Below are 16,367 nucleotides of genomic sequence, written 5' to 3'. Positions count from 1 at the left end.
TTTTTTTTGAATACTATTTATCAATAACACTTTTTGTTTTTGTGTACTTGGCTTGCATGTTCCCCAATTTCAAACAAATATGTGCAACTACTGCTTTTACGTGAAAAAGTCTGAGTTTGCCGATAAAAATGCACTGACTTCAAATAAGGCTCGAAAATTTAACATAAATTGAAGCACGAAAAATTGACTTTCGATACCGGCCATGTTTTTGCTGGCGATGAAAATATTAGTCATGTGTCTTGGACTTATAAGTACATAAGTTACATATAAGTACCACTATATAAGTGGCTGCCATATATTGGCTTGGATAGGAATTCGATGTCTTAGTCTGTAGTTTTCTTGGTTATGCTATTGCCCCAGAGTTCGTTAAAACATGTTCTTCCATAACTGAGTGTAAGTGATTTTAGGATATAACAGAGAATTAAGGTAAATCCTGTGTAATTTTTGCCTTTATTGTATTTCACGGACTAGCAGAAGCGACGAGCTTTTATACAGGATATGTTACATCTGTTAACATCACAGTAAAAGCATATTGACATTCTCTATGCCGCAGTTATGATCCAAAATCAAATAAGTATGTAGCTGGCAGCCGTAACAGGAATAAGTTTGAACCCTAAAATCCCGAAATTGCGTAATACACAGATAAACTGGCCGATTGTCACTGGATATACATAGCTGAGTAATACTTGCTAATTGCAGCTGAACACTTATTGGTAGAATAAGATCTGCAAAAGCTGCTCTGTAACTGCGACATACAATATATTCTCGGGTTGTGGCCACAAAATATGGTACAAATATCAACGTTGTCATAAAAATTTTGAATGTATTTCTTAACATTACTCATAAGCTTACATGTAATATAATTGCTTTTCAAAAATATCTCTAGTCAGAATTTAGCTAATAAATCGTGTTAAATAATAATATTTCATAGCAAATCGCTACCGTAGCATGTGCAAAAAATCAACCTCTTGACATTGCAGTGACTCAGAAATAAATTTAAAAATACATTTGAAGTCCATCAAAAGAATTAAATAAAATAACTCACAGTCTTAGCTTATATTTAGCTATTTAACTCTTCACCCACGATGCTGATCTTCCAAATTGCAATGAAATACTTGTTCGTTATATAACATTGGTCGCAGAGATCAAGAATGTTAAATATAGCGTCATTGCTGGAACACCTTGAGTAAAATGTTGAACTTTCATATGATATAATTTGCCAAATAAATTAGGTCTACGAAATCTTAGAATTAAACCTTCAAACTCTCAACACGAAAAATTAATCATCTTGCACATTAATGATATAATTAAGCTCGCGTCTTCGACTTGCGATATTTGCAAAAGGACAATTATGAAATTTTTTATGTATGCAACGTTTATATTTATTTAAAAATTTATGTAACTATTGTATTGCAAATGTGATACTAGTTGCGCTACCAGAGCCTCAACGTTCGATTAAAGTGGCTCTGACTCATCAGTCAAATATTTATATAATTAATTTAGTTCTTTTATCCCCGGAAAATGAGTTTTAAAGCATGACCCATATCCTTGTACGCTTAGCTTGCGGTTTGACAATATCGTTAATTGATGTTTAAACACTTTCTTTTATAGTATCATTCTGCAAGCTGCGTGTTTCCTATCCAATATTCTTCAGTTTTTAACATTTTATCTCATTTTGGTTACAGTAACGTGTAATAGTTATTAAAAGTATCAGCTATAATTACTATGATCATTATCTAATAGAATTTTTAGATAATATATTTCATCATTCATGAAGGAGTGTGTTTGGGTATGCCGGTTAAGCATAGCATATGCATATTCCCTTTCTTTCTTACGTTACCCATTTTATTTACAGTAACTAATAATTGTATTGTAACATTTTCTCTTAGTTTATTCATTTATTTATTAATTGCAAAGCCATGTCATTGAAAGACAGCGTTTCAGCCGCAATCGCAACACCGGATAAATCGATAACTGCATTTAACAACTTATAAGTAAAACAATCTTCATAGAGTGCTAATAGTATGAAAAATACATGAGTTGGTACTAGTAATTATTATACCTCTGAATTTGTTAATAAAAAAATATCAACTATAGCAGAAAAATGTGACGGCCCAATAAAACGGTTATTTTAGTACTGCATTCAATTCGAAATTACGAATTTCGTATTATTAAGTAAATTAAGATATCAAGGTGACACTAATTCAACTTTTATAGCACTCGGTGAAGTCTACCTGATACAAAGTGTCGTAATTAAAAAACTAATTCATGTATTTATGTACGCATTGTTAAATTTTATTTCCAATATGGGCAAACCTGCGTGAATAATAAAATTACAACGGTTAAAAGGGATCTGATACGTTTCGTTTTTTTGTCAACATGTCCTTTAGATCTCTAAATTCGAAAATATACACTAAACGTATTATTTTACGTTCAACGTGGAAAGTAATATGAAATTGACAATAACGATTAGCGAAAAATACAAATAATAGTATGGAAATATAGTTAATGTATTGCGTGTCCACTAAAATTCAGATAACTGTGAAACATCAGACTGAAGAACTGAGTTGTAGAGAATAATTATCTAATGTACCTACGAACAAATCAAAGTTATCATTCAGTACTCCCTGACACGTTCTGCACAATACGATATCAACTTTCAATTGTTACATAAACCAGACTGTTGCACTCAAAAATACACTCTGCACAAATAATTATTCTGAAAAATTGTTTGATTACTAAATAATAATAATTACTCATTTTTTTCAAAGAATTAGAAGAGTCGTGCTTTTCGTTTAATCTCGTTGCGACGCCATTGTGGCAGCCGGTAAAACTCAGCACGAGTGAATTGTAGAATGGCTTCAAATTCGGCGTCGGATAGGTGCCGCTGAATAAGAAAAAAACAAACATTTCAATTATTCGAATATTAAATAATCTAAGTGCTACAAAACTATACATAAAACTATACAAAACAGTGTCACATGCCATACCCTAAACCTTTCATAAATGCCCTTGCAACAAGCAAAATACCAAACCATGGATGATGAAATAGAACATTGTGTATCAAAGACGGAAAGAAGTCGATTACAAGTGGAAAGGTGGTGATTACACAAGGAAAGTCGCCCTCCACACGTGATGCACACTATAATTTTTTTTCTACTTCATTCGTTAATGTTTTGTGACCTCGAAAATTCGGGAAGTTCTTAGGCTGGCCCATCAAACTCAGCCAAATTAACCACTTGTTGACATCTGCGATAACGTCAAACATCGCAGAGAATTTCAAACAATGAATGACACCTGAAAAGTTGTACTTCACAAATTGGAAAACATACGGTAAGCGATGAAACATTCGTCGCCTGAAATTTTCAGGCATACTTTTATGGCGTTTTTATGACCCAAAAAACCTATCACTTTTGGACCGTTAAAAATACCAGAATTGTGAGGCACTTGAAATTTTCGGTATTTATCAAGGAATTTCAGGCAAGAAAAGAACAAAAATTAAATGTACCCAAATTTCCGTTTGAGATCGATTGTTGGAAACCAAACCATCGTTGCAGAATTACAAAATATTTTTCTTCAAAACTTTCTTAAAACAAATCCTATGACTGTGTCATTTCTGTTCATAAGACTTTTCGAATCCACGATATCATGGGTTGAAATTACTTGACTTTCAACAATCCCATAGTTAAATTTTAATAGGAAAACAAAATCGAAGTCAATAAGTAAATTTGTATTTCCCCATAAGTATGTAGTTGGTAATCCAGATATTTATAAGTAGTTGGTAATAAATTGATCATACGGCCCGTACGAAGTATGGGATCTATAGAAAGAAAACTTTTGGTTCAACAATGGGGTGCAGCATGTAGATAATGTTTCATATAGTTTCACTCAAGAAAAAGAAGTATCAATTATCAGTTGCATATTTTGTAATACATTCTAGTATTATAAGCAAATCCAGTATTAAGAAATTGGATTCAGAACTCACCTCTAGATTGCAGCGGTCTACATCACCAGGCAGCCTGTAATTGGTGATTAAAAGGAGATGATAAGGATAAAGCTTCGGTGGCTCTCCTGGATTTGCTCCCATGTCTGGTAACGAGCGCCTTACATGATGTCCACCATGATTTACTGTGACAGATCCCAGACCACCCGTGTACGTAGTGGATGATGGAATTACCCCACCGTCATTCTGATCACAATTAATAAACAAATAAATGTGTATGAATTTACCGAAATATTTTGTAAATAATCTGATCATATTCACATGCATCATATTGCACTCGATTATAAAACTAGACAAGTTTAACACTAACAGCTTCAATTTTTGAATAAGAATCGGAAACCAAAAAAAAAACGTGAGTCCAAACTACTTTGTACAGTACAATATATAAGAAAGTTACAAGTTTGATCAAATTGTGAACAGTGAATAAACTGAACTTGCATAACACATTTTGACCACTCTAAGTGGAGAATAAAACCAACATTCCCGATTTTAATTAATCCAAGAAAATAACATATTTCACTAAATTGCCCCAAAACAGTCTCATAATGCTAATAAGAATAACCATTTGTACAGTTAAAATGATAGCTTTTATTTGGTTGAAAATTCCAGAGCTCATAGCGGTCTACTTGTTCAACAAAAGTGATAAAAAAATACCAAACACTTAGGTATTTCGGCAAATTAATTGTATTGCATCTTATATTTAATATCGGTCTAACTCTAACAATAATCATGTATAATAATCAGATCATGCACTAATAAGATTATTATAATAGTAATAATATTCGGTTACAAAAAATAATCGAATCATTAATTGCATCGGTACAGCTCTATTCAATTCATGAAATTCAAATAAAATAATGAATGCAGAAAACGACTTTATAGCTGGGGCACTCCACGAAATCTTAATAACAAGCGTAAGGTCATATTTCAGATCTGCTAAAAAATTTTATACTTATGTAACAGCATTTGTCGAAAAACAGTCCAATCATTTTTCATCATTTTCTTAACCAATCCCATTTGATATATGGTTGTATTTGCTATCTTAAAAGCGCTAAGTTTCTTATAATCGGAAAAAATTCAAGAAAATCTAGTGAAATATAATAAAGATTTTGAGCCTTGATACAAGATGGAATTTTGAAAACAGCAAAGGTTACATTTGAAAACGACACACATGTATCGAAAAAATAACAAATATGTATTCACCTTCTGTTAGCGCTTGAATAAATTAAAACAAAATCTTTGATCATCACACCGGCACACAAAAAAAAAAGTGGTCTGTACATTTGACCAGTCCCATCTAGGGTTATGTATTTCGATGTGCTGAATCCAAATCAGAGGTCCGTTTGGCCCGTACACTCTCAAAATTTTGAGTAAATTGCAAAAAACCACTAAGAATGGCTAAAAATCGTGAAAAATTGGAGTTATGAAAATGGAAAAAATTTTCACTAACCAGACCAAGTATGTTTCTTATATATTTTGATGCGCTGAATCCGAATCCGAAGTTCTTTGGTTCCGTACACCTTCCAAATTTGAATAAATTGCGAAAAAACGCTAAAAATAGCAAAAAATCGTAAGAAATACCCATGAAGTAGCAGCAAATATCAAAAAATAATATTGTTCTCATCCACAGCAGTAAACTAAACATGATTACTTCCGAATTATACTATAAAATTTATGGATTGTAATGAAAATGTAAAACAAGAACGACCTTCATTGATTCCACGCTGTTCTCCGTTTGTATCGAACCCTTTCTTCTTCGAATGATCTATGCAGCGGGGCCCTCTTTCGTTTTATACTTTCGTTATTTCTCTCTTTAGGGTCCACCAAAATCGGCCATCCTGTTGACGTTCCACCTTCCTTGATATCGATTCTCCATTTCACTTATGTCTTGATGAAATCGTTCTCCTTGTTCTTCACCGTAGTCTCCAAGATTTTGAGGAAAGTAGTCGAGATGAGAGTGAAGGAAGTGCAATTTAAGATTCATCAAACACTCCAAATTTTTCAAATTTCCTAATAACCTTGCAATCAAATTCTGGTAATTCTCACTTTTTTTATTCCCCGAAAAATTCTGAGAAACATTTTTAAAACTTTGCCAAGCGGCTTTCTCACTATTGTTCATTTTTACGAAGAAATTTTCGTCTTCAAATAAACTCCGAATTTGTGTGAATTTGAAGACAGTTTTGGATGAAATCCTCAATTACATTTTCTTCACTCTCATCTCGACTACTTTCCTCAAAACCTTGGAGACTACGGTGAAGAACAAGGAGAACGATTTCATCAAGACATAAGTGAAATGGAGAATCGATATCAAGGAAGGTGGAACGTCAACAGGATGGCCGATTTTGGTAGACCCTAAAGAGAGAAATAACGAGAGAAAGTATAAAACGAAAGAGGGCCCCGCTGCATAGATCATTCGAAGAAGAAAGGGTTCGATACAAACAGAGAACAGCGTAGAATCAATGAAGGTCGTTCTTGTTTTACATTTCCATTACAATGCATAAATTTTATAGTATAATTCGGAAATAATCATGTTTAGTTTATTGCTGTGGGTGAGAACAATATTATTTTTTCATATTTTCTGCTATTTCATGGGTATTTCTTACGATTTTTTGCTATTTTTAGCGTTTTTTCGCAATTTATTCAAATTTGGAAGGTGTACGGATCCAACGAACTTTGGATTCGGATTCAGCGCATCAAAATACATAAGAAACATACTTGATCTGCTTAAAGAAAATTTTTTCCATTTTCATAACTGCAATTTTTCACGATTTTTAGCCATTTTACCGGTTTTTACATTTTACTCAAAATTTTGAGGGTGTACCGGCCAAACGGACCTCAGATTTGGATTCAGCGCATCGAAATACATAATCCTAGATGGGACTGGTTAAATGTACAGACCACTTTTTTTGTTTTGTGTGCCAATGATTATTAAGAGATGGATTTTTTTATTGCCTTCGAAATATATATCATTTTAAAATGTAACCTCTGCTGTTACGAAATCTTTATTTTCTGTTGGGGCTCAAAGATGTTGTTATATGTCACTGGGTTTTTCTGAATTACTTCAGATTTTTTGACATGGGCGCATCTGAAATAGCAAATTAATTCATATCTCGGACGCGATTGGTTGAAAAACTCATTGCAAAATTATGGGCTTGTTTCTCGACAAGTGCTTTTACATAACAAGTTTGGGAACCAATCTAAAATACGAAATTTCAATCTCGATTGAGACCTCATGCCTGGAATGCCCCGGATATAATATATATTTTTATATTTAAACCAGAGGAAATATAAAAAAAAATTCGCGTGTGGTTTGACACAAAAATGGATTACTAAATTGTTGTTACATAGGACTTATGTTTTCCCGGGAACTCTCTGAAAATTGATCTACATTATCCCCAAATAGTTGGAAAAGTGACAAAAAAAAATTGAGTTGAGAAAAAAGAGTAACTTGAGTGAGAAAAATGACGCACTACGAGCCCTGAAGTTCATTTCAATCTGTACATGGATTTATTAGTGATATACAGTGATTTAAAAAAATTATATATATACGTACAAGAATCACTTTAGTACTTCGTACGCTACCTTTGGACATGCATATCTCTGTGTACATAATTAGAGCTCAACTATGCTCATTATTTTCTCACGAACGTCTTTTTTCGAACAATTCTACTTCTTCGATTGACGATAAATACAGAAAATAGCGATTAACAGAATGTGAAATTTACAAATACTATTTTTCACAAACAGAATCATGAAAAAGACCATCAACTCAAGTGCTATATCATGCTATGCATGCCATGTACATCATACGTTAATGTGCACGATTTTTTGACGAAGCATTGCCTTAATATTTGCGAATTTACAAGCACCATTCATGCAAAATATATATAGATAATATACATTTTCTTGTGTAGTATGTGTGTTCAAATATGCCGAGACCAATTAATTTGTACAATGCAAGAACTATAACAGAAATTTTTTGCAAGCATGAAGCCGAAGTAATCTATATAAATAACTTAAAAGAACGATCAGTTATATCAAACTGGACAGCGTATAAAAGGCTTGATCAATAATAATTGATTCCAGTAATATATTCGCCCTACATGAAAATTTACTCTCATTTAGCTTTGCAAAAATAATTATATCAAACCCTATGTTGAAATTGATTAAATTCAAGTTTGACGTAAAATATTGATGAATACATGTACATTACTTGCAAGTGCAAATAGCAAGCTACAAACCATGCTAATGCGCCGGGAGAAGTAGGGCGCTGTAGTACATACCAATGCCCGTCGGTCCACGTCCGTGATGCTGCCTGTCGATACTAAATGCATGGGAAAAACGGGAGAAGAAAATCATGTCAAACCATTATAAAAACTCCAATTTTATCATATTGGATTCATTTTTTGTATCACTTTTGTGACTGGAAGTCATAAAAATACAGTTCCAGATTAACGGTTCATTTCATCACTACCATATTAAATTGAATCATCACTTATACCCATCTTCGAAAAGCTGATAGTCACATTACTTGTTTCTAAGATTAGCTGCGGGTAAAATTTGAAATACGACTGAAGAAGCAAACCCTAAATCAAACACAAAGAGGTTCTATCAATCTTTTTTAATGTTATTCTTTGATTACCGAAGAATATCCACTCAACCATACTTGTTCGAAGAACTAATTGGAGATGATTGTAATATTCAGTTAATAAATAAGAGGTAGAAGGTAGGACTAGCTCATTCTTTGCACCTCTGATTCTAGAGATTGAGCTTGTAATATGGATGTATAAGAACTATATAAATCAAATGAATTCAGGCAGTATCCAACTTGTTATAAGTAGTGAGTAAAATACATCCTTTTCGAAATTGAATAGTGTTGGCAATATTTATAGGACGAAATTGGTATTAGTACTCTAAATGTGACAACAATTGTTACAATTGTGACAAAATGTTCCTTTGATTTCTAACATTCCGTATGGTTTCTTAAGAGTACAAAGAGATTTCTGTAATCCTGAATAATTTTTTATAACTACCAACGATTACCCTGATGTTTACTAATACAGAATTTTATTTTAATATTACCGATATCAGTATCATTTTGAAGATTACAAAGTGATTTCAGAGATTGCGAAATGATTTCGAATGATATTGACACTTCAATCGCTTCGACGTAACACCCAATTAGGGGTACACATTTACACCCAAGTTCAGGGTTTCTTTCCATGAGGCCATTATTGAAAAAGTAGGATACGATATTTTTGAAATAACTACAGGCCTCTGTGTATAGTTGAGCTAATATTCATCATAAATTCCAAGAATTGACAAAGTGGCAGCTAAACTCTTAAGATTTAAGACTTAAGACCCATGGTCGCGGTTCAAAATCACACTCCTCAAAGAAAACTCCAACAGATACTCAAAAACAGGGGCTGTTCTGGTTTATACATCCACATTATTATCGTTATTATCATTATTATTATTATCATTATTGTTGTTGTTGTTTTTGTTATTTTAACTGTGATAATAAAGTACCACATCTGATACTTAAACGAGATATAGACTTAATGGACCGTTTCATAAATCGAATCGGTCATGCTAAGAATATTTTTTCAATTTTGCATGCTAATAGTTTTCAGTAGTTAGATTTTCAAGTCAAAACACAGACCCGATACTGCAAAATTCTTCCAATATTAATAATACTGTACGAATATCAATTTGTTGACAATATCTTACTTAGGTTTTCAATTAAAAATATTGTGATGAATTTTTTAATACCAGGTCTAGCATTGGCTCAATAAAGTTATTCCTTAAGAACTACCATCATACAAAAATTGAAAACAGTTGTTCAAGGCCTCATTGATCTGCTACGCATGGAACAGCTTTAATACAAGCTTTTAAAAATATTAAACGCTATGAGAACAGAGATAATAATGAGATAATGTAAATTAATTTGGTGACAAAGAAGAGAAATTTCGTTAGATTTGAATTAATTTAAAAAGCAAAAATCTCTTGAATAAAATGTAATACCATTTTTTAAATTATAATATGTTTTACCTCTATAAAGCTAGTACCGTCTCGAATGAAAAATTAAAATATTAGCCCAAAACCAGGAGCTAATGAAGTGCTAATTAAATGCCATGACCCTGATGTTAGAGCTCCATCCCTTATGAACAAAACCAGTGGCGATCATGGTGAGATTAAGCTGCCACTGTACATTGTTGAAAATTAACAATAATCAAAAATCAAAATATAAAACTCAAGAGCTATTTAATATGTTTATACTATACAATGTACTATAAGAAAATGAGAAGAAAACAGCGATTTCATGAAAGTTCTAAACTAGAATACCCCATTTGTGCCAGATCACTGGGTGAGAATTAATAAAATGGCACATGTACTGTTCGATAACAAAAATATGTCCGCATTTGATTAACAATTGAGTCAGAATTCTAAAATCCAAACATTTGTATTATCCAAAAATTTCACTCCAACAGTAATGGAACATTTTTTTCAATGTTTATCTGGAATGCGCACAAATTTTTACATTTATATGTTGAATTCCGTAGAGGTTAATCCATGTTTCACATTTTTTTACATATTCGATAATTACACCATCTTTCCATGGTAAAATTTATGATTCAAGTCAACTTTTTTTTCAAGAGTATGTGACCAATATTTTGATATACATGGAACGTTATTTTTCATATCAGATAAAATTTTGAGGTAAAATTTTTGAATTATTTTTTTTTTTTTTTTTTAATATCGCTATCCTCACCGGAAAGAGAATTCATTATTTAAAAAAAAATTATTAACTCGATTTTTGAAGGAATGAAGATGTTATATCGACGTTATAGCATTTATTTACTACTTGATAATCCAATAGTTCGCATCACGAAATTTTCAATTAGTTAATTAGTAGAAATTATTAAACAATGAAAAATGACCGAGATGTGGATAAGTGAGAAACTCAGAGTGGACGATATCGTCCATGTTGGCCGGTGGAGGATTAATCTTATCCTATATTTTTCACCGGTTTTGACCATAAGTGATCAAGCTCCAAAGTCGGCGTCACGGCATTTAATTAGCACTAAATTAGCTCCTAGTTCTGAACTACCCAATATTTTAATTTTTCATTATAGGCTTTATAGAGATAAAGGTTTTGGCCAGTCAGGCTTCAGCAAAATAAATGAATAAAAGCATGTAATTTTCAAATATAAATACAGTGGGACAGACATTTGTAAAATCTTGATAAACTGATTGTCTGACACAGATTCTAATTTCATATTTGTCATGTTCAAGGTGGGGTATTCTATGCAAGGTCAATCAATCATCTTACGGAATTTTATTGCTTTTGTAATTTTCTATAGTACAGGGACCTTGATTTTTTACACAAATACTTAATAAATTAATTTTACTCAACTATATCAGCGAAACATTCAATTTCCCCAGTGCTGGAAAATAGTTAAAAAGCAATAAATCCCTTATTGAGTAATCTCACAATCACCCCATGTAAATGAATTTTCAGTATCAAGATTTTCAAACGTCAGATGAGTTGTTTTAGAAGTTCAAATAACAGTAGTTTAATTGGTAAAAGATATGAAATCAAAATATTAGTGAAAAATTTAAAAATCATTAAAATTCAAAATTTTTACTCACTGTCGGATTTCCCAGACGAAAAATCTGTGCTGTGCGTTTTATCGCCCATTCCACTGAATGAATAGTCACCCTGAATAACAATTAAAATACCAATCAACAATTAAAATTGATGTAAGTCATCCACATGCTATTTACTTTCAAAAACGTAACGCTACATGTAGCTTAAAGGACTTCTAGCCACAAAGTGTGAGTACATAGATATTTTTGGTGAGGTTCTCAGAATAAACATAATTCATTCGTTTCGACTCTCAAAATATTCCATGAAATATAAAATATTTTCTACTGATACTTCAGTAGCAAAGAAAATCAACATTCTTCAAGTTGTTTTCCTCAGGCTCAAATAAAATAATGAAGCACGTCGTGTCTGAATTAATGTTTAATAATGCAAATCAACCATCTAAATAATACCTACTCATAGGGATAACTGTGTTGGTAGATAGTAGAATTCTAATACTTTCTGTAACAGCATTATTGGAGTATGAGGAAGGCAACAGGTTAGAGTATCGTAGAATAAAAGTAAAAATTGAGCTAATGATTGCCCAATTAATATTTGAATGTAGAGGCCCCTTATAGCGGCGTTGCGACTTACGGGGAGGGCGGAAACGGAACCACCAGTTGAAGAAAAGGTGTGACTTCGCGGTGCCAGACCATATCCCGGCTTCGGAATGTGTCGAAGAGAGCTCACAACTGGTTTTAATCACCACAAGAAGCAATTAGTTTTAACAACGTTTCATTCCTAATCTCCCATACAAATGTCCCAACGTTCGCAATTTCACACGCATCACGAAAACTTACTCCTTCAGATCTAAAAATAGCTTTCGTGTTTTTGATTCTTATTTAATTTTTACAACGACTTACGGATACCAAGCATCCATTCAAAACAATAAACTTTAATAACAACAAATAGAGTTTTCAAACTCAATACGGACTTCGGATGGTAAAACTTTTAATAAACGTAATACAAATATGTTTCACCTATATATGTAGCTAAGTTTTTTGTTAATTCAACAACCACATTGAGGCGTTTGAACTATGTTATAATGTAAGATTTTACAGTTTGTTTTCTACGATTTCACAGTTCTTTTCCAATATTTTTCACAGTATTCGTGGGAATATGGTCACAAAGTAAAATAGTCCAAAAACATTAGAATCAGATAAAAGCACCAGACTTTAGGCATTATCAATGTTCTATAATTATAAAAGCGTTTAGCAAATTGTTGATATCACAGTTTATGTTACTCGAGTTTACTGAGAATCATTTTCAGAATATAGCAGAGATGTTGTTGCATTCGAGTTCACTGTCAATGGCACACCTGACATTGTTGGAAAGATAAGAAACATGTCCGCTCGTTTCCTAACTTTTCATTCAGCGCATACAGCCCATTCATCCTTGAATCATTTGTCCCACCGCTCCGTGCCTACCTGTATCACACATGAATTACTGAAATCGGCAAAGCAGGTAATAGCAGAAGTTGCACGGGTTGTCGATTCGGTTTAATCGCACTGTTCGCAAGGGTTCTTCAGTAATTCGAATTTCTCAACATCGTACTGAAAATATTCGAATCGACTCTTAGCACATCTAGAGGGTATATTTACCTTTGACACATACCACTTTCTGTAACATATGGCACCACTAAATCAAATGGACAAATTTTACTGCATTTGTAATGATATAAATTTGTGGTTGTATCAGGCCTCTGGCACTCATCTAGGTTCTCGTATAGCAGGACATCCCGTTAATGTTCCAGGCGCTAATAGTCACCTGCTTCACCCCCTATGCCTCCCGCCCCCCGCAAATCTGCTCTCTGCGTTGTTTCCAACCTTCACATAACCAATGGAGACCCAGCATTGTGAGCAGGTGACTACTGGCGTCACGTAGTGGCGGGGGAAACTATAGGGGACACGGTAAAACCAGGAATGCCAAGGGCCTTGGTTGTATGGAAGCAGCTCAATAAAAAATGTCGTAATTTCCGTATTACCAAAATTGTTCGTTAACAAATTGCAAGGTATAATCAATTTTGACAGAGACAATGTCATAATCTGTACGGATGTAAGTTTAGAACACTGCAACTCTTTTTCCGTTACCTTGCACCGTAGTTTCTCAAATCGTACATGCCGATTCTTATTTATTTAATTATGGATGCATATGTGCGAGTAAATGCAATTCAATTACAGAGTCAAATCAACTACGTATATTATACTGCGAGTTTTCTGTGACATCTAATACTCGACATCCTGTAGCAAGCTTACCATGAGCGTAGACAACATGCGCAAGGCTCGATTTGGACGGGATGCGCTGCAGTAGGTGCGCCACAGGCTGCTCAGATACATCATAGTGCCTATGATGGGTCTGCTACAGGATGCGACGTATCAAAACTAACAGAAGACTCAAGGTATACTTAAATTTCGCATAAGTGTCGAGAAATTATTATATTTACAGCATCTAAACCAAATTGCGCTATTATACACTACATTAATCCTATGGTAAGTATGTAATTGAACTATACTTATTTTATAACTCTGCCACAGCTGCAACCGAGACTTTCTTTTAAGTTTACTCAAATCCTGAATGAAGACATTAATAATTTGTGTCAATTCTACAAAATGGTGCGATAACAATGACCTATTTTTTAAAACAATATTAGGGTTCGATAAAAGCTAATTATTTGCCTACTGTGAAAAATGCAACAGTAAACCCTACGGTAATAAAGTAACCACTGGTAAAAATCAAAAAATCATTGGAGTGGGTAAAAAAAATAATAATAATAATTTGAGGCCAATCTAGCGGAAGTACGTTAAATCACAATTTTATAAAAATTTAGAGTGGCTTTACCAGATTTGTATGATTTTCCTCAACAAACTCTTGACTTACTACAATAAAACATACTTCAAAAAATTCTATCAAAGTTCATCATAAATGAACTAGCAATATTTTAAGCATAATGTTTTCACAAAGAAGCGACTGTAAATTACACGTTAACGTATCCATGTTGATTTCTTAATAATTATATCGTATCAATGATACAGAGTCTTGTAGGTTTTAATATACCCAAGAATCTGTACACTTTCGGTTACAAACCTAAATATAATTTCTGCAAACAGGTCATAAATGTCAGCGAAAATGCTACTTGTAACACTGCAATATGAATTTCATGAATATTCCATCATTTCTTATATTCAATTCAACTATGACCTGTAGACTCAACCATCTTAAAACTCCAAAACTACTATAATAAGACATATTTCTTCACATTGGGTAAAATTGACACTTTTTGAACACTTTCTTTTACATCAATCAAATTATTTCAATTTATTGTTCCAATTGTAGTATACCCGCCTACAATATGATTTTTGATCAATTTCCAATTAGGTAAATTTCAAAGTATTTCGAGTTGCACGCAGTGACAGGGTTAGTGAAGAATGTACAAACTTACCGAATGGTAATGCCTACTGGCTGATGGCAGAGTAGATGCTCGCTGAGTACCAAGAGGTGGATAATTTCTGGGAGCCGGGGAGCGAACAGAAGATCTCCCAGCTGTTGCCCGCACACACACAACACAAACACAAAAACACAGATAGAGACAAAACAGTACACAAAATATAGCGCGTAGAGATTTTACAGTAAATTGGACGAAAAAAATCGGTTAACATAAAATAATTATTATAGTGAGTCTATACAGATACTCCAAGAGATAGCACGAAATACGTTGGTGTAAATAATTGTAATTACAGAAACCAAAGTGATTTTGTATTAAATAATACAGTGAAATTAAATGATTTCACTTTGCAGGGTGGCCCACTCAATTCCGATCACGGAATTCCCTGACATTTCCCGGTTTTCCCTGACTAAATTCATTATTTTTCCCTAACATTTTGATGCACAATTTGTGCAGAAATCACTAAAACCTACAGTACCCTAGGTAAAGTATGGCCAGATATATTAAAATTATAAAAGTTTTTCAAAGTTGTTTATTCCGTTCATTATGATTTTTGAAAGTTGACAAAAAATGAAAATTTCCATTTCCGTGGTCTTGTTAAGTATATATTTAAGAAGGGGCTCCGAGAAGCGAAATATTTTTAGTGCTATTATTTGAACATTTATGCTGTTTGCAATGAAAATCGAGGTTCGAAGAATTATGACTAATTAACGAATGTGTAACTTTTTGAAAAATATACTTAAAAATTTTTTTCCAACGGGACATTTTTCTTTTAAGTTTTCAGAATACACCACAATTTATCCAAATTTTTAAATTGATATTTAATACAGCAAAACAATTATTTTGTGCGGTGTACTGTCTAGACACGGCGCGTCTATGCCCTAACAATTGCGCAGAGCCCTATGTTCAGCGTTAAATTAAAATTGCTAATACTGGAGATAGAATTCCGAGTGCTCATACTTTTTTATTGGAAATTTCCTCCTTTTTAAGAATCTTTTTAAAATTTTCGCTAGCGCTTTTACTGTTTGAGTTATTGCCAAAAAACTGAGGCTTCGTTTTTTCTAGACTATTAGGCGTCGGTGAACGTGCGTCTCCACACGCAGTGATGGCCATAGATAAATCAGACCGATGTCTGCTCGTACTACTGAATTCATGTGACAATCAACAACTAAGCTTATAATCGTCAATAAGAAGAGAAGAAAAATTGGGACGATGCGGTGATAGCATCTCAATTTTATGGACAAGGCTTTTGAAATCCGCGAGTTCTATAAAAA

General features: G+C 33.2%; 1 protein-coding gene across 13 annotated transcripts in view; it reads right to left on the bottom strand.

The window, feature by feature from the left end:
- Nucleotides 1–431: 431 nt before the first annotated feature.
- Nucleotides 432–16,367, bottom strand: part of LOC107225886 (actin-binding LIM protein 2) — a 43,027-nt gene continuing 27,091 nt past the window's right edge. For 3 of the 13 annotated variants that reach the window (XM_015666495.2, XM_046733348.1, XM_046733368.1), the window contains 5 exons: nt 15,091–15,191; nt 11,657–11,726; nt 8,245–8,327; nt 3,986–4,189; nt 432–2,887 (listed from right to left, as the gene is read on the bottom strand). In XM_015666495.2, the coding sequence (XP_015521981.1) occupies nt 2,774–2,887; nt 3,986–4,189; nt 8,245–8,327; nt 11,657–11,726; nt 15,091–15,191 (572 nt within the window). In that variant the 3' untranslated portion in view covers nt 432–2,773. Of the gene's footprint in view, nt 2,888–3,985; nt 4,190–8,244; nt 8,328–11,656; nt 11,727–12,245; nt 12,344–12,585; nt 13,079–15,086; nt 15,192–16,367 lie in introns of those variants that run through there. The other 10 variants (XM_046733357.1, XM_046733409.1, XM_046733351.1 and 7 more) reach the window with 8 other exon arrangements.

Source organism: Neodiprion lecontei, chromosome 1 (genome assembly GCF_021901455.1).
Source record: "Neodiprion lecontei isolate iyNeoLeco1 chromosome 1, iyNeoLeco1.1, whole genome shotgun sequence".
NCBI lineage: Eukaryota > Metazoa > Arthropoda > Insecta > Hymenoptera > Diprionidae > Neodiprion > Neodiprion lecontei.
This window is presented reverse-complemented; position numbering and strand designations above follow the sequence as displayed.